This window comes from Solea senegalensis, linkage group LG19 (genome assembly GCF_019176455.1).
Source record: "Solea senegalensis isolate Sse05_10M linkage group LG19, IFAPA_SoseM_1, whole genome shotgun sequence".
Lineage (NCBI taxonomy): Eukaryota > Metazoa > Chordata > Actinopteri > Pleuronectiformes > Soleidae > Solea > Solea senegalensis.
In genome coordinates, this window is record NC_058038.1 from 4,850,556 (window position 1) to 4,871,957 (window position 21,402).

At 42.6% G+C, this 21,402-nt stretch overlaps 1 protein-coding gene across 2 annotated transcripts in view; it reads left to right on the forward strand.

The window, feature by feature from the left end:
* The window catches only part of col5a3a (collagen, type V, alpha 3a), a 71,414-nt gene that overhangs the window by 26,212 nt on the left and 23,800 nt on the right, over window positions 1-21,402 (forward strand). For both annotated transcript variants that reach the window (XM_044050720.1, XM_044050721.1), the window contains 33 exons: window positions 741-854; window positions 944-1,066; window positions 1,190-1,243; window positions 1,326-1,367; window positions 2,248-2,310; window positions 3,109-3,183; window positions 3,354-3,437; window positions 4,442-4,498; window positions 5,297-5,350; window positions 5,484-5,537; window positions 5,672-5,725; window positions 7,059-7,112; window positions 7,360-7,413; window positions 7,989-8,033; window positions 10,694-10,747; window positions 11,945-11,989; window positions 12,234-12,287; window positions 13,137-13,181; window positions 13,532-13,585; window positions 15,348-15,392; window positions 16,254-16,307; window positions 16,872-16,916; window positions 17,004-17,057; window positions 17,147-17,254; window positions 18,381-18,434; window positions 18,776-18,829; window positions 18,913-18,957; window positions 19,492-19,545; window positions 19,807-19,851; window positions 19,993-20,046; window positions 20,574-20,627; window positions 20,911-20,964; window positions 21,084-21,191. In XM_044050720.1, coding sequence (XP_043906655.1) covers window positions 741-854; window positions 944-1,066; window positions 1,190-1,243; window positions 1,326-1,367; window positions 2,248-2,310; window positions 3,109-3,183; window positions 3,354-3,437; window positions 4,442-4,498; window positions 5,297-5,350; window positions 5,484-5,537; window positions 5,672-5,725; window positions 7,059-7,112; window positions 7,360-7,413; window positions 7,989-8,033; window positions 10,694-10,747; window positions 11,945-11,989; window positions 12,234-12,287; window positions 13,137-13,181; window positions 13,532-13,585; window positions 15,348-15,392; window positions 16,254-16,307; window positions 16,872-16,916; window positions 17,004-17,057; window positions 17,147-17,254; window positions 18,381-18,434; window positions 18,776-18,829; window positions 18,913-18,957; window positions 19,492-19,545; window positions 19,807-19,851; window positions 19,993-20,046; window positions 20,574-20,627; window positions 20,911-20,964; window positions 21,084-21,191 — 2,007 coding nt within the window. The remainder of the gene's footprint in view (window positions 1-740; window positions 855-943; window positions 1,067-1,189; window positions 1,244-1,325; window positions 1,368-2,247; window positions 2,311-3,108; window positions 3,184-3,353; window positions 3,438-4,441; window positions 4,499-5,296; window positions 5,351-5,483; window positions 5,538-5,671; window positions 5,726-7,058; window positions 7,113-7,359; window positions 7,414-7,988; window positions 8,034-10,693; window positions 10,748-11,944; window positions 11,990-12,233; window positions 12,288-13,136; window positions 13,182-13,531; window positions 13,586-15,347; window positions 15,393-16,253; window positions 16,308-16,871; window positions 16,917-17,003; window positions 17,058-17,146; window positions 17,255-18,380; window positions 18,435-18,775; window positions 18,830-18,912; window positions 18,958-19,491; window positions 19,546-19,806; window positions 19,852-19,992; window positions 20,047-20,573; window positions 20,628-20,910; window positions 20,965-21,083; window positions 21,192-21,402) is intronic.

Here is a 21,402-nt window from a genome sequence, read left to right on the forward strand (position 1 = left end):
AAACACCTGCCTGTAGATGCCCTCCCTGCCTCCCTCTCCTCGCCTAATCACCCCTTCTAATACCTCCTAACAATAGTGAGCACCTCCTCTCCCTCACCAGTCGCTTTCCACCACCAGCACTAACCAGCATCAACCTAATCACCACCACCCAGAAAACATGGAGAAAGCATCCGTCCACTAAACGATTTAAAGGTTCAGTGTGTAAGAATGAGTGACATCTAATGGTGACTCTGCAGATTGCTCCGCTCTGTCTTTCTTTACCAAGCGTGCACCATCTAGTGGAGGGTGTTATGTTGGCGCACAAAAAAACCCAAAATGAATTTGAATTAAAAGTGATTATTTCACACAAATGCACTTGTGGAGAGGATGTGTTCCGTTTCATCCGCTAAACCTTTCACACTGGACCTTTAAATCAAACCATTAATATTCCACGCCCGTTAAAAATCCAATCTAAAGTTCGCACGTCAACAAACACGGGATGTTTTCTCCTTCATGTTTGTCGTTTGTCTAATATGCCAAGTAAACATGGTCCACGTCCGTGCTGTTCCTGTGGCTCTGGCACTCACACGGCAGCAGCGCCGCTGCAGCGATGTCATTAACTGCACACCTGTTGACCTGGATAACCAGCACATTTCCATGAAATCCAACATAACATTTATCACGGAACGTTCCAAGAAGCACTTAATGTCCCCTGTTACGTATCATCCGTAACTTATTGAAGCTCGCGTGTCGGCTCACAGGAGGACAAACCGGCGAAGGAGCCAGTGGCGGAGGAGGAGTACACCGATGATGCTCTGTATGATGACCTCTCAGTTGCCATGGTAACCGTGGGCCCCAATGTGACAGATTACGAGGTGAGCGCATTCTACAGGAAACGTCATCACCTCGGCGTGTAAAACGCCGCTGATGGTTGATGGGAGTTTTCCTCAAAACGATCCCACAGGTTCTTGAATATGACGATTACAAGAACGAGACCGAGTCAGACTACGAGGAATACGAAGCGTACTCGGACGGAGACGGATTTGGCTTCGCGGAGCGAGAGGGAGCCGACACTTGGGATGGAGAGGTACAGTAAATCCTCCCGGTGACGTCGTATACGCTCAAATGAGTGGCCTCGTCTTCAGCTGCCTGTGTTGATTTATATCAGGCACAATCTTACTTCTTCTTCTCATCTGTTTCTCCACCGCAGGCCAGACCCAGAGGAGAGAAAGGCCAGAAAGGAGAGCCAGCTATTATTGAGCCGGTGAGTTGCTGGAGGCAATTCATGCATAGTCTAGTAGCTTTTGTTGTGGGTATTAACTGTTCTGTGTGTTGCTTGTCTCCAGGGTATGTTAGTGGGGGGACCGCCAGGTCTACCAGGGCCACAGGTAAGAGCCAACTCTTCCTGTCGATGATGCGAAAGAGAGAGAAAACAATGATTCCTTATTTTTACATGGTTCAGTATAATGGAGCACGTGTGGTATTGTGTGGTGAGAGTCACGCTGGCGTTTGACCCACAAATGACACTTAATGGTCCAAGTGTGTTCTATAAAATCTATTCTATAAAATCTATAAAAAAGACGTTGTTCTTCCTTCCTGGCGAAACTTAGTTAGTTTGTCTGTTTGAAACATGGCGGTGCAAGATGGCCACCACCCCTGGCTCACTGGCTACCAAATCTCTGGATATGTTCTGAATAGAGCTGAAAACAATCAATCGACTTATCGATTACTAAATTAATCGACAACTATTTTGATAATCGATCATCGGTTTTAAGCTTTTTTCATGATTAAAACTAGATTTCTGATTGTTTAAGCTTCTTAAATGAAATCATAAAAAGTGAATCATTTTGGTTTGTGGACATAACAAGACATTTGAGAACTTCACCATTTCCAAGTTTGATGAACCAGGTTTTCTGATATTTTTATGGTCCACACGATTAATCGAGAAAATACTCGACAGATGAATCGATTATGAAAATAATCTTTAGCTGCAGCTCGAGTTCTGAACAATGTTCGAGTGAGCCCATATTAGGACACAGCAGGCTAAGAGAGAGATCTCCGGCTACATTAGATAATCTGGGGTCTGGAAACCAGACAATGTCCACACTGAATCCTGGTGACAACAGTGAATGATTTAAATCCAGACTACAGTGGATAAGTGCTTGTAACAATTAAGCAACAATACAAAGGGATTATTGTCAGTTGTGGATTTCAAACCTTCTTGATACTGAAGTAGAATGTCATTGAAAACATTCTTCTTCTTCACAGGGACTCGTTGGCCCAGCTGGACCAACAGGACCTCCAGGACCCTGGGGAGATCCTGGTGAAGTGGTGAGTGTTGTTTAGGATTTAGAGCTGGTTGGTTTCCATCCATCGGTTTCTGTTGGACTTCAGTTTTTTGACCCATGTCTCTGAAGCGATGTGAACACAATGTCCTGGTTCCCTGAACTCAACCTGCTGATCTTCAGTGACCAAAGCTGACTCACACATGTTTGACCTGATTCTCATACTGCGTGTGTGTGTGTGTGTGTGTGTGTGTGTGTGATTCGTCACAATGGAACACACTCCGTTGGGGATGATTGTGGGTCTCGGTGGCGTTCAGGCTCATCATACTTTTAGTCCCACGCAATAAATGCATTTTGTTCCTAAAGATAAAAATTAAAATAGGTGTAACAGGACACACCTTCCGTTAGGTGCAGGTCGCTGGTTTGTGACTCCGCCTCTTTCTCACTCACCTGTCCAGTTCTTTATCTAGAGTTTGAATAATCCTTTCTGCTCAGGCGTCTGTAACTCCTGTGTATTATCTGGGCCGATATGTTCATGAAATAAAGCTTTAGGAAGGAAGGAACAATGAAAAAATAATGATTCATTTTATAACTCAGGAGGAAGGTGAGGGCGGCGTCTGTCCACATTCACTTCTCCATGTTTAGTGATGTACCTGTCGCGGTTTCTACTCATGTCAATTTCATAAAAGCTTTCATTATTCTATAGAATAACTATTATTTATTGGACTACATTTCATAACTGATCAAACAGAGGTGTCAAAGAACGTCTAATATTCTCTACACTCTCTATATACAGTATATGTGCTGTACTTGACAGATGTTTACCTCTGTCTTCTGTTTCCAGGGTCCTCCAGGGCGTTCTGGTCTTCCTGGGGCTGATGGGATTCCAGGTCCTCCAGGAACCCTGTTGATGCTGCCGGTGAGATTTAAAGCTCACTTGAGGGCAAAACAATCTCATGCCTTTTTTTTTTTTTCTCCCCCCAGTGTGGTGTCGCGGTACGACCACAAGGGGGGGCTGTGTGATTGAGCTTCATTGGAACACTGGGAACTGATTTTTTTTTTCTTTTTTCTTGCTTCCACTGCCTCCAGTTCCAGTATGGAGGTGATTCCCAGAAGGGACCAGCAGTGTCTCCACAGGAAGCACAGGCACAGGCCATCCTGCAGCAGGCTCAGGTACACAGCGCTGTGTTGTCATGAGCAAGTCGCTCAGGAAATGTAACCATCTACTTTTTTTATTCACACAATTTTAAATACTAAGCCCCTCAACGCCATAAAATCATAAATAGTGATCTGTAATGCTGTCACTCTGTGTTAATCTGCTACACATTTGCATTATTATTACTTTTCTGTCAATTAAATCTACTTAAACTACTAATTACCGGTTAAATAATATACATTTAATAGATTACAGGTTAAATAAAAGCCATATTTTAACTACAGAGTGTATAATTACTGCCTCTAGGTGTCTCTGTCTCTGTCTCGCAATGAAAACAATAACAAAAGACCGAGTCTGATGACATCGGGGAGTAACGTGGGATGATGATGTGACGCATCCTCTTGGTGGTTTTTTCCCGCTTTGTTTTTCAGCTTTTAAAATGTTACGTGTTAAGGTTGCTTACACCGCACAGTGATCAGCTTGTTTTACCCCAAAAATGGCTTTTATTCTAAAACATATACTTACTGAGTACATTTAGAGCAGGGGTCACAAACGCCAATGACCATGTTGTCTGGACAGGAGGGGGTCAGTCAAGTGAAAAAATGACATGACGATTTTCCATCACGATATAGCAATGACAGCAATCTTTCTATAGAATAAAAGCGTTTGTGTTGATATGGTTTACACTAAAAATGTTTTTATCATGCAAGATCAATCTAAAACATACAGAAATGCATGCTTGATATTAAGAGGGCCGCATGTGGCCCATGGCCTGCAAGTTTGCGACGTTTGAGCAGTTAAAGGTTTATGATTTATGGACATTTTCAAAGGCAAACCCTATGGAAACTATAGCAGCAGCTCTACAAAGCAGATGGCAACAAAATCAATGAAATGGTCCATTAGCTTCAATCTAAATACAGATTTCTATGGATTTAAAGTGTTTTTTTTTTAGATACTTTAATGCATAAATGTTACATATTATATCTTTAACACCAGTGTTGCATGTGTTTTTTTTCCCCAGCTGTCCATGAAGGGACCGCCAGGTCCGATGGGTCTCACAGGACGACCGGGCCCAGTGGTGAGACACTCATCCGTCCTTGACCAAATTTGCATCATAGCTCAAGGGCTCGTGTGAACTTTGACCTCATGCTTCACATTCTGGCCGACCAGACACGAGCTCTGACTCCGTCAATATGCTGCTCAGCTGTGGAATCTTATTATTATTATTATTATTATAATAATCTTATTTCTGAATAAAAATCACTGTAGGTTTTTCTCACAATAACAATGACACACTAAGCATATTGTCATGAATGGTAATTCATCACCATTTTCAACTTTTTATATTTGGAAATCTGTATGTTTACCTACAGACGTACATCCACATATTTACACGTGTGCAAACATGTATATTTTTACGTGCACCTACACTAAGAAAACCAAAAAAGAACCCAATAATAGTCATAGTAAAACAATGTAACAAATAGCTACTTAATAAATTAATTAAGGCGATAAGTTTACATCACATGAGTTATTATTAACATGTATTTACAGGATTAACGGCAGGTGCTTTATGTTGAATATTTTATGTTTCTACAAATATTTACATTTGGCTTTAAATAGATAAATCATATAGTCATATTAATAGGTTTAATAGATAGAATAGAAGTGGTGCAGGTCCTCACGTTGTCAGGCAGGGGGCTCCACTTTATTTACTTCAAACGTGCAATGTGACAAAATTGTACAGCAAAGAGGATTTTCTATGAATCCATTTGGAATTGACCGTGCAAATCGTTAATCCACATTTTTACAGTGACTTAATCCTTTGCACACCTTTGTCGCACTTGAATAAGACTTTTTGTTTTCATTTTTCCAGGGTCTTCCTGGTCCCTCTGGACTCAAAGGAGACAGCGGAGACAGTGGTCCTGCTGTAAGACCACATATTATTTCCACCTCGCCACTGGCTTACATCATCACACCCTTTCCCCCCCCGTCTCTTTTATAACACAATTGATTTCCTTTTGTCCTCGTTTTTTTCCACATTTATCCTTCCTCCCTCGCAGGGACCACGTGGTTCTCCAGGCCCTCCTGGATTTGATGGGAAACCAGGAAAAAGGGTGAGGGATGTGTTGAGCAGTGCAGGTGTCTGTGCTGGGGAAAAAAAAGCTCTGTGTCTGCATGTCGTGTGGAGAGCACACCGATGTTTGCTGACGTGAGGCTTTATTTGTAACCGGGGTTTCACTTCTCGCAGGGTCGAGCAGGAGTGGACGGAGGTCGTGGAGCTCCGGGTGAAACTGGCTCGAAGGTAAAACAGCAGTGATGAAATAATGACTCGTTACTGCTCTTAACCCTTTAACCCCGAGCGTGTCGCAGACGACACGTTAGCACAAGCACACTTCGCGTCACCGTAATTATGCGACGGTTTGTGCAATCGGAAAAATTCCAATTGTTTCTGAAAGATGGGAGGTTGCACGTCAACGCCCACATGATGTTATTACGGTAATTTCACTTGAGCTGTTGTAGGAAGCTGGAGAGTCAGTGTCTTTGTTGCCACTTTAATTTTTATATTTCCAACAGCTTTTACTCTGTTTCCTAAATGAATAATGATCATTTGTTCATCGTTTCAACCTCATTCAACTATTGTCATTCGATTTATTGTAGTATCTCTGCTTTAGCTACACTAGGTGGCGATATGCTTCGTTTTAGCTTGTTGAACTATAAATCTTCCTGGCATCGATGAATGACATTATTTTACATAAAATACGACAATTGCTTTTGACGTATACTTCTTTGTCGAGGCGTCTTCTGGGTCATAACTGGTGTGTGGGGGGGGGATACACGCTGAGAAACAGGTCGGCGTTTGAATGAAAACGCAGAGAAGCGTCCACAAAAACTGTCAGGGGTGAAATCTACTGCTCGAAAAAACCAGGACGGCACAGGATAGACTTCATAGATGCAAACTCTCCCTCAGTCAGGTCTGATAGTTTTGCCTGACGGAGAGGACGCAGCAATCAAATCATGTGACGATCATTTCTGTCCGTAAAGACCAGTTAGAGACAATAAAATCACCAAAAGTTATGCACTGCAGCTTGAACTAAAACATTTAATTTCAATACCTCAGTATTATTCAGCTTCTTAAATGTGAAAGAAATAATCAAAACTGAATCAGTTTGGTTTTGGTTAAGCTGCACCCAGACTAGTTTGGTTTGACTTTTCCTGTGTGAAAGTTACTTTGCACCATTATTACTGATGCCGGTCGCCACCGCGCACACGGCGACATGGCGCGCGTTTAGGCGGCGAGGTCTTGTGCGATAACGAACCGTTTCCGCTCCGCGAGTGTTAGCCTCCAGCCGTGCTGCAGCCCCGCGGCTTATTATATGTATTGACAATGAGGCAACTCGATACCTCACAGCTGCAGGAAGAGCTTAGTAAATAAATCAGGCTCCCCTGATGCCGCTCTGACAGAACAGCCCAGTCTTTATCAGTCAAAACAGCATTTTAGCAGACCTACAGCTAATCTGAGAGCAGATGGGAAGGCTCTGCCAGGGGAGACTTTCAGGACAATTCTGCTAATGTTTACACATTAACTCACTGTGTGTGTGTGTTTCAAGGTTTAATGCTTCTCTATTACTTCTCAGGGTGACAGGGGGTTTGACGGCCTGCCAGGTCTCCCAGGAAACAAGGGACATAGAGTAAGTCAAATTCGATAATGTGACATGTCACCGTATTTATTCTGCCATTCTGGGCGCTAACAGCGCTAAAGCGGCGCCTGTGAACGACTTGCCTCGCCCTTCGCCAGGCAGATGTTTATTTGCATATTATGATCACGATGATTGCTGGGATTTCTGCGATGACAGACAGACAGACAGACAGCATCTGCCTGACGCTGCACTGCACTAAAATATCTGGAGGCTTGCAGCTAATGCGTTTGTCTTGTAGGGGGACAGAGGGAAGCCTGGTCCGTATGGGCCTGCCGGAGAGCCAGGAGAGAAGGTGAGTGCCGTCTAAAACTTTACCCAGAACACACACACACACACACACCACGGTGCTTTGTTTCTCCTAAATTGTCCTTTAATCTCACAGAGGTAAGTGAGAAAATCCTTCCCACAACAACAAAAAAAATGGAACACTTTTGATGGTTGAAGCACTGCAGATCAAAGCAGGGTTTTTTTTTTTTTTGCTGAATAAACAGCTGAATTTTTAATTCCACTACGCTGGCCAGAGTTCGCTCGGTATCGAGGTTACATTTGCAAAAAAGAAAGACATGAAAGCCAGGCGTTGCATCCCTGACACAGGAGTGAAAATATGAAAGATAGGCGCTCAATCAAGATGTTATCAGTCTGCACAGACGGGCGGGTGAAGTTTGAGAGCGCGGGCTATTAGTCTTTGCTCGATGAGAGCTGAGCCTTATCTGTCAGACGGGGAATTTTCTTAATGAGCTATTTTCGCAGATAATGTCTGTGGGGATATAAATGTAACCGACCCGCGGTTTACATCCGAGAGACGCACGGGCGTGAGATTTATTTTTTGTGTTCATAGCGTTTTTCCCTCTTTCTTATTTATTTCAGGGATCCGACGGACCCGTGGGGCCGAGAGGACAGCCCGGCGAACCTGTGAGTAATGTTCCCTCAGAGAGCACAGGCACACACACACCACTCCATTCAAATAATATGACACGTCTATTGTTATTCAGGCAGCCATTACTGATGTATGAATGTTCAGTGACCCGAGTCTCTCGGGCTACGTCCATACTGCTTTTAATTTTAAAAAAAGAAGACATTTTTCCACTCCATTTTTCTAACTGTGGAGTTGTTGCAAAAGGAACCAATCAGGGAGTGAATTTGAGTAACTTTGACAAAATGTAGGTCCTCATTTTTCAAACTAAACACTGTTTTTATACATTTTGTGAGACATTAAATCACTTTCACCACAACTTTTTGAACGTGGAGCCAAATCACATGAGAGAAGTGACTAATTTACAGCGTTTTCTGTAAGATAACACTATACTGTTGATGTCATTTTAAATTAGTAAACAAATCATTACCACAAGACATTTGTTTCATGTATATGATCCAAAAAATAGTAGTTTTTGGGACCCCAAAAAAATAGACTGCGACCCATCTGTGGGTCCCGACCCAGTCTTTGGGAAACACCGTTCTAAAATGATGTGGTCGTGTAGACTGTAGGCGTAAATCTTTCAACAACCGTTACTAAAAGCATTAGTGAGGGAAACTGAAAGACAACATGGCTGACAGCAGCTTTAAAGCTTGGACATTTGTTTCTGAAACACTAAACACACAAAAAACGTTCAGTGAGTGAGTTCTTCTTCTGCTCCTTTTTCCAAGAAAACTTTCACTTTCGATATCCGGCAGGAAGAAGCTGACGTCACAAACGCGTGACGCGCTGGTGAATCTTTGTCTGTGATTGGACGGTCGTTGCGCAGAAGATCTCCAGTCCATAGTTTTTGAATTTTCTAGAGATCACAAGCGGTCTTGGAGTTGCGGTCATGAGACGTACGCATGGAGTTTGTAATGAGTTCAGTTAAAGTAGAGTATAATTTGAATATACTCCTCCAGTTTTGAAGACCAGTCCTCCAGATGACACGTATTACAATCCGTCCAATGAGCGAAGACACAAACTCTTCCATCATTGTCTGTGTTTTTGAGTTTCTGATTGTCGTCTTTTACTGGAAGACTGCGGCTTTGTCTTCGAGAGCTAACCTTGAAAGTATCTCAATTATGAATTATGAATCGCACACATACATAACAGAGTGTTTCAAGCTGTTTTTTTACGGATTGATGGAATGCTCTCTTCTTATGCTCATGCTCCATTTATTCCTGCTATTCTTTTATGAAATAACAAAATAACACATTTATTCCATCAGGCATTTATTCTAGTTTACCTCCTTATCTTATGTATTGTGTTTTCTTTCCATTTGCTTTTGATCCCTGAATTTGATTTTCTGTAAAAAAGTTTTAAATTTCTATACCTAAACTATACATAAACTCACTAACTTACTTACTTAGGGCGGCAGATTGGCGATTGGTGAATGACACGTGAGCAAGTCAAACCGGAAAAAGTATGAAAAGCAATTGTGCCCTCGCTCTATAGCTTTAAAGTCAAAGTAATATGTGTAAAGACTTTGCTTTTGTTTCACAGAAATGCCCTTTCCTCGCTGCAGAATCACTGGAACATGTGATTTTTCTTTTTCTTTTTCCTGTTCGCTGCAGATGCTTAGGGGATTGTAGGAGATCACCGGAATTAAAGCTCTAGCACAAGTTTTATCCGGCGTCTTACAGAAGAGCCTCTGCAAATACACCAAGAATCCACTGCTAATACAGTACACGCACAACAGGGGAAACGAAAAAATTACACATGCGCATTCAATAACCTTATAAATGCAGTAATTCACCGGATGTACGCCTTGTTTATTATGAAGAGAGCGGGAAAACAGAGCTAGGGTTCAGCTTGAACACTAACATATACAGTAGTAGGCATAGTGTGTTTATATTGTATACATTAACATTCTTTTTTATGCACACAGTGTACTTTTGGATCATATATAGGCATAGTTGTTTTTTTTGGCGATGTATCTTTATGGCGCACAGTGGTTGATTAGTTATGACTCACACTCTCTCCGTCTCCCAGTGGGTGAAGCTCAGCACGGGTGCATCCCTGCAAACGCATCACCCACCGCAGGAAGAAGTCATGTACGAGAAGACATGTTCGACGACAAAAACACGGGGAAGGAAAGGAAAAAGGAGAGAGAGAGAGAGAGAGAGAGAGAGAGAGGTTTCGACGAGAGAGAGGGAAAGCGATGGGACGCAGACAGAAATGTGGTCGGCGGCGTGCGAGATAAGAGCGTTGAGGAGAAACGGGGAGAGAAAGAGAGAGACGGAGAGATTCGGAGAGGGAAGAGATAAAAATCCTGGCCCGAATGATTATATTTCCATATCAATCACTTCCCAGGAGATCACAGATGTGGCGTTGGAACAGGTGGCTTGGCCAGCCTACAAAGAGAGAGGCTGACAAAAACAGAGCGCGCAAGCACAAACTAGCACAGTCTCTGTGGCTGTAACAGAAGCACATGTACACAGAGTAACATATCACATGTGTGTGTGTGTGTGTGTGTGTGTGTGTCCCTGTTTCTTTTCCACACTCTCTGTCTTTGTTTTTTTTTTACTCGACATTTGTGGTTTAGTATTCCACACTCGCTCCGTCTCATCACGGATGCCACATGAGCCGCTGACTGTTTGCTGTGTTTTGTCTCCAGGGTTCTCGGGGTCTTGTCGGGCCGAGGGGGCCACCTGGTCCACCTGGACAACCCGTAAGTCAACATCGCCATGATTACGAGATCAGAGCGAGCCTCTTGTCTGGTGTGTGAAATCACAGCATGTACCATTGAAGATAAACAAGGAGGCTACTGATGGAGGCTGTGAGATTACAGCTGTGAGATTGCAGAGGAGGGGCAAAACGCCCTTGAAATATCTCAAAACGCCCCTGAAATATCTCAAAACGCTCTTGAAATATCTCAAAACGCCCCTGAAATTCACATAGAGACTTTTAAAAAAATTAAACAATATTGGAAACAAAATAGAAAATGAGTAAAACTGCTTGAATTCTGAGATTTAAGTCATAATTCTAAAGGGGGCAAAAAGTAAGAAGTCAGAATTTTGAGGAAAAAGAAGTCGAGATTAAATAATTCTAAATTTAAGTCAGAATTTTGGGGAAAAAAGAAGTTGAGATTAAAGAATTCTAAATTTAAATCAGAATTTTGGGGAAAAAAGAAGTCAAGATTAAAGAATTCTAAATTCAAGTCAGAATTTTGAGGAAAAAAGAAGGGGATTAAAGAATTCGGGATTAAAGAATTCTAAATTTAAGTAATAAAAAAAGAAGTTGTGCTTAAAGAATTCTAAATTTAAGTCAGAATTTTGAGGAAAAAAGAAGTCGGGATTAAAGAATTCTAAATTTAAGTCAGAATTTTGAAGAAAAAAGAAGTTGTGCTTAAAGAATTCTAAATTTAAATCAGAATTTTGAGGAAAATAGAAGTTGAGATTAAAGTAAGAATCCTAACTGTTGTTTACCTCAGAAGTCCTTAGAAGTATCTATTTACATAATAATAGTAAATAATAATTTTAATACACCATTAAAATAATAACATAATGATTCTATAATTAGTGCATAAAGATTTTATGTCATTGAAAATGCTTCATTTATATCTCGTCTCCGTCTGTTTCCCACACTGAGAAATGACAGTTTCCAGTCACTGCAGACACTTTCAGACAAACCCTCGGGTTTTTAGAACGTTGTTTAAAAAAAGCTTATTTTTAAAGGGAGCCTCAGGTGTTAATGTGTGAAACTACTGTGCTAGTGCATTAAATTCTATTCAAAGTTGTACTAAAAAAAAAAAAAAGAAGCTCTTAAAAGGGTTTTAAATTTGATTTGCGGAAGCCTGGCAATAAGAATGTTTCACAAGGGGTGAAAAAATGTTGTTAAAATGTCCTGTTTGCTCGTCTTTTGTCAGGGGATTACTGGGACTGATGGAGTGCAAGGTTCAAAGGGCAATCAGGTGAGTCATCCACACATTATCTCATACACATAAATGCCATTATATAACGACACCCGTGACTAATATAGAGTACGTTATCATGATGTGATGAACCTCACAGTAACATCATCAGCAGCAGCAGGAGAATCAGCAGCAGAATTAGAATTAGTGCGGCCTCACAATGAACCTGTTCGCCGTCGTCATGCGACAATGCGCTTATGACAACGATCATGTGACTGTGTGTTTTTTTTATTTTCTTTCTCAGGGCCCCTCTGGAGAGATCGGGCCCCCAGGGCAGCAGGGGAATCCAGGAGAACAGGTACGGGATGTGACAGTTTAAAGACGACGTGTGCTCTTGTTATTATTATTATTATTATTATTGTTATTATTATTGATCGGTCATTCCTTTAATAAACCTTTCAGTAGAGATGGAGCCAAGCGCCACCTGAGATAATACTAAGCTCTCACAGCTTTTAGATGTTGACAAAATCCAGACTTAAAAACTCAGTCTGGCCTTTTCTGCAGCCGCCTCTTAACTTTGGAACGAGTGGAAATGAAATCTGCCGCCGCTCTTGAACATCACTTGAACAGGACCCACTCCTTCTCGTTGGCCTTCACTTCAGGACACTTCTATCTAGATTTTTCCCTTTTTACTATTGTATGATGTCACTATTTTACTGTTTGGAGGCAGATTGATTCCCAATAAGATCATTTGCTCTCTCCTCCTCCCCCTCCTCTTCCTCACATGTACTTCACACACTGGTATAGTGACATTAGATTAACATGGAGCGATAGATAAAGTGACATAAATAACGTAGAGATACTTCTAATCTGTTCCTCACGACCCGCGGTCGCCTTGCTCTTTCTCCGTACACCAAAAAATGGAACCGAGCTACACGAAGCTCTCCCGATTGTGAGTTCATGGAAATAATGTTCCTTTGGAGGTACAAGGTTTTAACTCCACTGCAACAAAAATGTAATTTGAAAACGTTGTCCTGACGTTGTACTTAATCATGTTTCCAGTTTCCTCGCATGCCGATGAAATAATACAGACGGCCGGCTCACACAAGGACACGCACACACACACACACACACTCCCTCTCTCACTGTCAACCCTCTCTTATTCTTTGTGTCACTTAATCTGATTGATGCTTTTGTTCTGCTCCAGGGTTTGCCCGGTCCTCAGGGTGCCATCGGATTGCCGGGAGAGAAGGTAGGCACCGGCGTGGCTCTCACTTCATTTCAGAATTAAAGCCGCGACCTTGTGACTTCTGTCATCGCGTAATCCCCCACCCTCCCAACGGGGGGGTGAGGTTGTTTGAGTGGGACAGTACAAACCGGCCGCTTCTGGCTGCTGTTCGGACGAGGCGAGGCGAGGAGGGAAATCGATGCACGAGACACACAGACACACACACAGGTTTAAGAGACGCTGGGGACGAGGCTGCGCTGATTCAAAGGAAATAAAAATGTGGACTCACATGAATATGTGTGGTAAAGAAGTGAGAGGCGTTGATCTCCTCCATCGTCTCTGTTCACACTCTTCTCTGTCCCGTCTTGGTGCAGGGTCCTCGAGGGACGCAAGGCATGCAGGGACTACCCGGCATCGACGGCCCGACTGTAAGTAAACGCACAAAGACGACGTGGACGCACACAATGGAGCAAACATACTTGGGATGTCCCGATACAACTTTTTCACTTCCGATACGATACCGATATTGCAGCCTTGAGCATTGGCCGATACCGATACTGGTCCGATAACATAGCACGAATCATACATACTTTATTGACTTATTTTGTAGTGTGGAATGTTAGAATAGGCTTGATCAAGTGATATTACTTAAACAGAGAACACTAGTCAGAAATAGTAGGTATGAGATAAGCTGACCCATTTATTACTAACCAATGGGTTACATAAATTTTAACCTTCAACATAAGAATATTGGATTTTTTTCCATGTTCATTTCATACAGTCTATGATTCACTTCATCGGGAGGAAAGTACCAAGTGCTCATGGGGGTGTTTTCAGCGCACCCACGTTTCACAGGTAACAGCGTGTCTTCAGAGAACACCCCCCTTGTTTTCACAATTTTGGATTAGCCCGACCCACACAGGGTGAGTGACTCAGGTAAACACGGAGCCCGAGGACCGGCCCCGCAGACGTACTTAGCTCTGTGTGTGGAGCTTCAGGACACATTTAAAACACACAAAGCTCTTGGCGTGGCTGGTTGGGGTATAATTAACAAACGGAGGCTGTTGAACGTCGACAGGTGGCGCTGGTTTATGAAATAATGTTGTTTTAGCAGCTCGCCTCAGGATGAGCTAGCATGGTGCTAATGGCTAACTCGCGCTTTCTGTGCGGCTTCGTAGCCTCTGAAATAGCAGTAGCACACACACGTAGTGTTGTGATCACGTGGGCTCTACTAGCGTCAAACACGCAGAGCCCACGTGATCACAACGGGCGCTGCTGGAGCAGAATGGGCTGTCGGATCGAAGCGTTTATATCGGAGATTTTAGAGGGACTCCGATTAAAATGTTTTTTCTGACAAATACACTGTATATGTTTTACCCATTATAACAGATTGCAATGTCTTCAAAATTTGATAATTTTTTTGTGACGTCATCAGTCGGCCTGTCACAAAAAAATCAGATTGATCCGTTAAAAACTCGAGACAGGAAGTTGCTAAAAGTAGTGATAAATCCACGCTGATGGAAACACGACCTTAAATCAGTCTACATACGTTAACACTACATTCTAATTAATTCTAATTTATTTACAGAAGCTGCTTCGTGGACACGTTATTTCCTTAATGGTGTAAATCAACAGTTTTGTCACAGTAATTCTTTCAATTTCTGTTACTTTTACATGTAAAACAAGTGATTCCTGCTTCTTACCTGTGAACATGCTCTGTGATAGCAAACTGAATATCTTTTAATTTGTGGGACATTTTTTTTAAAACCATTTTGGGCATTACAGATTACGTTAAAACACCAAAGAAATAACACGACGTGTTGCAGGGAAACAAAAATGAAAAATGTGCCAGTATCACACAATTTGCCTCTGATATGATTAAATTGAAATTCAATGATATTATTTGTCCATTTTACATTATGTCAACTGACAAAAGCAACTTAAATGTGAGGAATCAAGGGTTTCATCTTAAATACGAGAGGTCAACATGCCAGATTATAATAAAGATGCTAATCTCCATGTACGTACAGTCATCCGACACTCTTCCTGTTGTCTGCCATGAGCAGCGACTGTTGGGAGCTCCTCATTGTTTGGGTTCACTCGTTTATTTCACTTACAGAATGATACCAGATCTATATCTTTTTCAGCCGCGCTAAGTGGCTTTTGATTGATGTTTTTCTTCTGCTTCAGGGTCACCCAGGAAGAGAAGGCCCCGCGGGAGAGAAAGGAATCCAAGTGGGTAACTCGAATGCCTCTGACTCGTCTGTGTCAAAGCAAGAAATTCAATTAAAATAGCGACAGTATAGTGTCTTGGTTGTTGTTTCTTTTGTAACTCTGCAGTCACTCCAGGTCACAAAAAACCCTCCTCATAATGACAAGCATTGTCTCACTACATCACCATCGCTCCACAGCACGTACTCATGCGTCTTCTAATCGTGTTTTTATGACGCTAAATAAAAGCGAAGGGGAAAAAGATCAACACACCTTAAATCTCCCATTTAAAGGATTTTTTTTTTTATCACCAGTGATGATTCGAGCACAACAGTCTTTTCCGGTGTCTGTGAAAAGTGGATGCACTGTAGGCTTAGAATATATATTGAACAGCCACCAGGGGGCGACTGCAACATCAGGTCTCCGTCACAAGTTTGTTCCCAATAGACAATGACACACTGCACATATGCGTGGATATGAGCGTGTGATGGACGGCTGGGGTCGTCCACTAGGTCCAAATAGGTCCATAGTTTCCATTAGTGGTCAATTCGGCATCTTAAATACAACAGTTATCCATTCTAAATTCACCTTAAAGGGTCATTGTTTTCAATAATTGAATGACTTCATCAATGTGGAAGAAAATGTTTGGCTTATGCAAATATTTTTATTATGGTGACGTTAGTTTAGAAAGAAAGCAACTAACCTCTGTCCTTTTTGTTTCATTAAGCCTTTTATTTATAATCATAATCACACAATCTACACATAGACTGAAGTCACTATGTTACAAAATGAGTCACAGTAACTCTTGTTTGTTTTGGTGCATCCTCTTGTGTGTGTGTGTTTGTGTGTTGAAGAATCCTGCTGTTTTCTCATTTTCTCATGCAGGGTTTACCAGGTGCTCAGGGGCCTGTCGGGTACCCGGGGACCCGTGGAGTCAAGGTAAGCCATAAACACATCACGATCCCAGGTGTAATGTTCACTCAGACATTTATTCCCCTCACTCGTGTTTTTGTTCTGCCGCTTTTGTCTACCTGTGATGGACAAGCTGCTGTGAATGATTGACAGGTGAAACCAAAACACGGTCCTCTGCGGGGCGGGGGCTAACAACAGCGTGAAGAACATTTGTCGGTCAGATGGCGTAGCGCTGTGTGCACAGAAGCGGGGCAGTCCATTCTTTGACTGAGAGTGCTTTTGAAAACTGAGGAGTGAAAAGCTGTGACATGGTTTTGATTTCTGCGTCGTGTTTTTGTTTTCGTCACATGCTTTGCCTCAGCATCCTTCGGGGGGCGGGGCGGAGGGCGGGGGGTCTGACCTTGTTGTTAGTCGGACATAAATATGAGGTCAATAACTGCTTGATAGCAGAGCAATGCTGGGTCAAGAGAAAATCAATATACACTTATAAATCATTTTAGTGTTGTCGGGAATGTCAGGAATCACAGGAAACTCCGTAGGTTTGCCGGATTCTCTGCTAAAGTTTCTATTTCTTTTTTTTTTATTTCACAGGGAGCCGACGGAGTGAGGGGTCTGAAGGGGAGCAAAGGAGAGAAGGCGAGTGCAGAGTGAAGCTGTGGATCCTGGTAACAGGTGCTGAAATACAAGTTTACACTCAAATAACGAGATATCACCTCTCCTCAGGGAGAAGACGGTTTCCCCGGGTCCAAAGGTGACATGGGCCTCCTGGGAGACAGAGTAAGAGCAATCGCCTCGGTATAAATCTGCTTTAGTTAGAGCAGGAATAAAAACCAATGCCTCACTCCTGCTCTCATTGTTGATGTTAGGGTGATAATGGAGTACCGGGCGCTCGTGGAGAGGATGGACCAGAGGGGCTGAAGGGCCAAGCAGGACTCCTGGGAGATTTAGGAGCTCCAGGCATTGCTGGAGAGAAGGTAAATGTCACGTTACATTTACATTAAAGGACGAGGTAAGGACACAAGAGAGGAGAGCTAGAGTGGGGAAATCTTTTCCACGCCTGTGTTATCCTGCTCTAACCATTAGAAATGTCCTCACCTCGGGTTTCACTTGTGATTATTAGGCCGCGTCCACACAAAGACATTTTCATTTGCTCATGGTGTTTTCAAACAAAAATTATCTGCGTCCATACTAAGACACCTACAATGTTTTTTTTTGTATTATTTGATTATTCACTGAACTTAGCATGAATTATTCTCTAGATCTGACTGTCGTCCACACTAACCCCTGTGTTTTCAACCCAGAAAATGTCTGTTTTTGTTTGAAAACCAACTGCATTTTAGTGACAGTGACACAGTTTCCTACATTTATTTCCTAATTATCACTTTGAGTAGTTGTGCTCAGCCTCTTCACAGAAAACCTTGCTCTTGAACAAAGCACTTCCACTACTTTATGAAACTATGCTCACGACGAAAACTCGGTCAGATCGCAGTTTTCAAGTTTGGTGAGTTTCTGTTTAAGGCAAGCGGGAGAAAAAGGTGACGATGGAAAAGAAACATCAGAACAGATACAAAGAGGAGCCTCCGCACCGGTCACTGCTCTCGCTGTTCGGGTAGTGTGGATGAGGATCGGAGCTGAAATGCTCATGTGGATCCATAACAGTGTGAATCTAGCCGAAAACAGAGCCATCAGCGTTTTTGAACATCTCAGTTTTTGGTGCTGGGAAACTCTTGACGCAGTGTCGACCTCGGGCGCATCAGGAGCAGAGTTGATGCGTTTTAAAGTGAAAACTGACTCGTGTGGATGTGGAACAAACTGTCTTATGAAATGAAAATCACTCAACATATAGATTGGGAGGCAACCGCATTAATTACTTCTTAACACGACTCACTCCTGAAGCAGCAAAGCCACTGAACCAGAGTGCCCGTTAAAGCATTTAATCTCTCTGTCATCACTGTATGCATTCATTTGGAGATACCCTGCTGTACCTCCACGTGCACAGTCAGCACTATGTCATTAAAAAAAATGAAATGTTTTTCATGCTTTAATATTGCCCCGTGGTTGGATTCTTCCTCTGCTCTAATTTTGCTGCTCTCTCTGCAGGGGAAACTCGGTGTGCCAGGATTACCAGGATACCCAGGAAGACAAGGTCCTAAGGTGATTTCGCAGTGATGAGCTGTTATGATGAGTCGGCGTGTTTTCCGCCAGCAGTACGCGTGTGTCTTTAAACTGGGGCCGTTTCCCGTCTGATTAAAAAATAAAAAAGAGATGACAAATGGTCTTATTTCAGGACGAAGGGGGCTATTTTATTAATAGTTCATTTTGTGACATCAATTCATTACGTGTTGATGAATGGCGCGCTTAAAAGCCGTGTTGGGCCGCTGGATTAGATTTGCTTTAATTTGATACAGTAGTTAATTATACGGTAATGAGACTTTGGGGCTGATGCGAGATGAACGCAGGGGCCGAGGCTGATGAACCTCCACGTGTTTCTGCAGGGTTCAGTGGGCTTCACTGGATTGGCGGGAGCCGCTGGAGAAAAGGGACGAAGGGTGAGGACGAAAACGGACAGTTTTTTTGTATCCCTCCATTTTCTATACAGACGTCACTGTAACTGTTTATCGCTATAACGCAGGGTCCAGCCGGTCAGCCAGGACCCGGGGGTCAAAGAGGTTCAAACGTAAGTACAGCAGCAGAGAAAGTTGTGAAAGTGTCAGGGGTTTTTGTTTTCCTCAAATTCAAATTTGGTACAAACGTTCACTTGGACTCAAAGAAATCCACATGAAGTGAAGTTAGAAACCTGTTAGGGCAAATTCACACAACAAAGAGAATGCGTCAGTAGTTTGGGAATGCTGAAGTTTCAGGTTTCATGCTCAGGACCATCCCTGCATTCATTTAAAGTTTTTTCCACTACTTTTTGGAAACTTTTTGAAATATTCCATTCATTTTTTAGCCATTTTTTTTCTTTTTTTATTTGAACTGTGAGAAGTTAGCGGTCAAAAAAATTGAATAATTCCACGAACAGGAAAACAATAGTTTGGATTGCTGACTCGGCATTTCACATATTGTATTCTGAGTTTGCTGAATATACACAACAGGGAATCCTGTCATTTTTTTTTACTACGTGAATTATTTTACATTTTTTTGTTGCTTTGTGGGGACATTAAAGTTATATTTTTGGGGTGTTTTTATTATGTTGTTTGTTTTACTATAGGGATCCCGAGGAGGAAGAGGAGCAAGGGGGCCGACTGGAAAGCCTGGAGAAAAGGTGTGCTGAGACACTGATACACACACACACACACACACACTCACAAACCTGGATTTCTCATTGAATATTAACCACTGCAGCAGCCTAGCTGATGCTGTTCACTTCTCAATGACAGGCCATCTGGTTCAGTCAGTGAGAGGCTTCAGTTTGCACTCCCATCATCAAAGGCCATCTTGGGAAAGCTCAAATTGTGTTGTTGGGGCAGAAAAAGGGTTGATATTTTCACATTGTGACCATGTTTTTGTTTTTTTTACCTAACAGGGTTCTGCTGGGCAAGACGGTGCTCCAGGATCCTCTGGAGAACAGGTACCCTGTTGTTTACTGCACACCAATATAAAAGATCCTTATTTTGTGCGCTCAGTGTGAGTGAGGCGCCAGACAATAAAACTTGCCGTTTGTTTGTGTGTGTGTGACAGAGATTTGACAATCTGTGTTATTGTTTACCAGGGTCCTCAAGGACCACAGGGAAGACACGGCGAACCAGGACCTCGAGGACCTACTGTGAGTCGGCAAACCAATCTGTTTATACCGTATATGTTGTAAAGGTACAGTGTGTAAAAGTAGGTGAAGTTTGCACTTCAAGTGTGCGATCACCTGATTTTAAATGAATTTAACTTGTTATTGGGGCATCAGCTTATAATCTATAATCTTTTCTTTCATGTCTTTTAATGGAAATTCAATTTAGTTTTTTACGCATGGAAGTACATGATTAACAATTGCAAGAAAAGGGAACTTGAACGTCTTGAACCGTGTGATTTAACGCTCCAGTGTGTAGGAATTAGTGACATCTAACAGTGAACTGCGGTGGCTTCCTGTACCATTTCCTCCCATTTCTTCTTCACTTTAGGAATTGACTTTATGTGGGTGGAGCCATTCTTAGTTTGGCTGTTGAGCTTCCGCTTCTAAACACGGATTACACTTTAGCCGTTACCTAAAGTACCTGGAAAAGGCTTATTTCTAACTATTAATTATCTTATTACACTGGAACCATTCATTTCACACATTTTTATCCTCTTTCTCCCTCACAGGGTCCACCTGGAAAGGATGGATTGCCAGGTCATCCAGGCCAGAGAGGGGAACCAGTGAGTCACCGTTACTTACAGCTCCATGTTTGACTCTTTAGGACGCACATCATCCACGGCATTAACCTTAACTCGACATGCTGTGTTTACATAAGCGGCCGCGTTCAGAATTTATGACTTCAGCATTGAATCGCTGCCGTTCCAGACAGAGTGCAAGCGTAAAGGCCGATACTAAATCAGGAGAAGCACCCCCTCCTGTCTGCACTCCTCCGATATTACCTGCAAATGCCCTTGATTCACCTCTCCACTCATTCCCCCCCCACCCCGCGTCTTGTTTCTTCAGGGATTCCAAGGCAAGAACGGGCCCCCCGGCCCCCCAGGAGTGGTCGGACCTCAGGTAAGCAGTTCAGCCCCCGGTAGATTCCTTTGGATGTAAAGCAAACAGTGTGTTTGTTTGTTTTTTTTTTGTTTTTTTTTTAAATCAATACAAACTGTGAGAGTCGTTGTTCTCCTCAGGGCAAATCCGGCGAGACTGGGCCAACTGGAGACAGAGGCCACCCAGGTTCACCGGGACCACCTGGTGAGCACGGTTTACCGGGATCTGCTGGGAAGGAGGGCGCCAAGGTGAGAATTGTTTTTCATAATGTCAGGATTATAATCACTTCTCAGCATCACCTTATTACTGTTAGACCCAGATAGAGCCCAAGGACTCTTTCAGCACTGTCTGGATATCTCATCTCCTGGGTCTCATCCTCTCCTCTAATTTGCTAATAAATAACACAGGAAACCTTGCGGTGTTGAGTGTATTATGGCTCATAAAAGATAAATGTTCCTT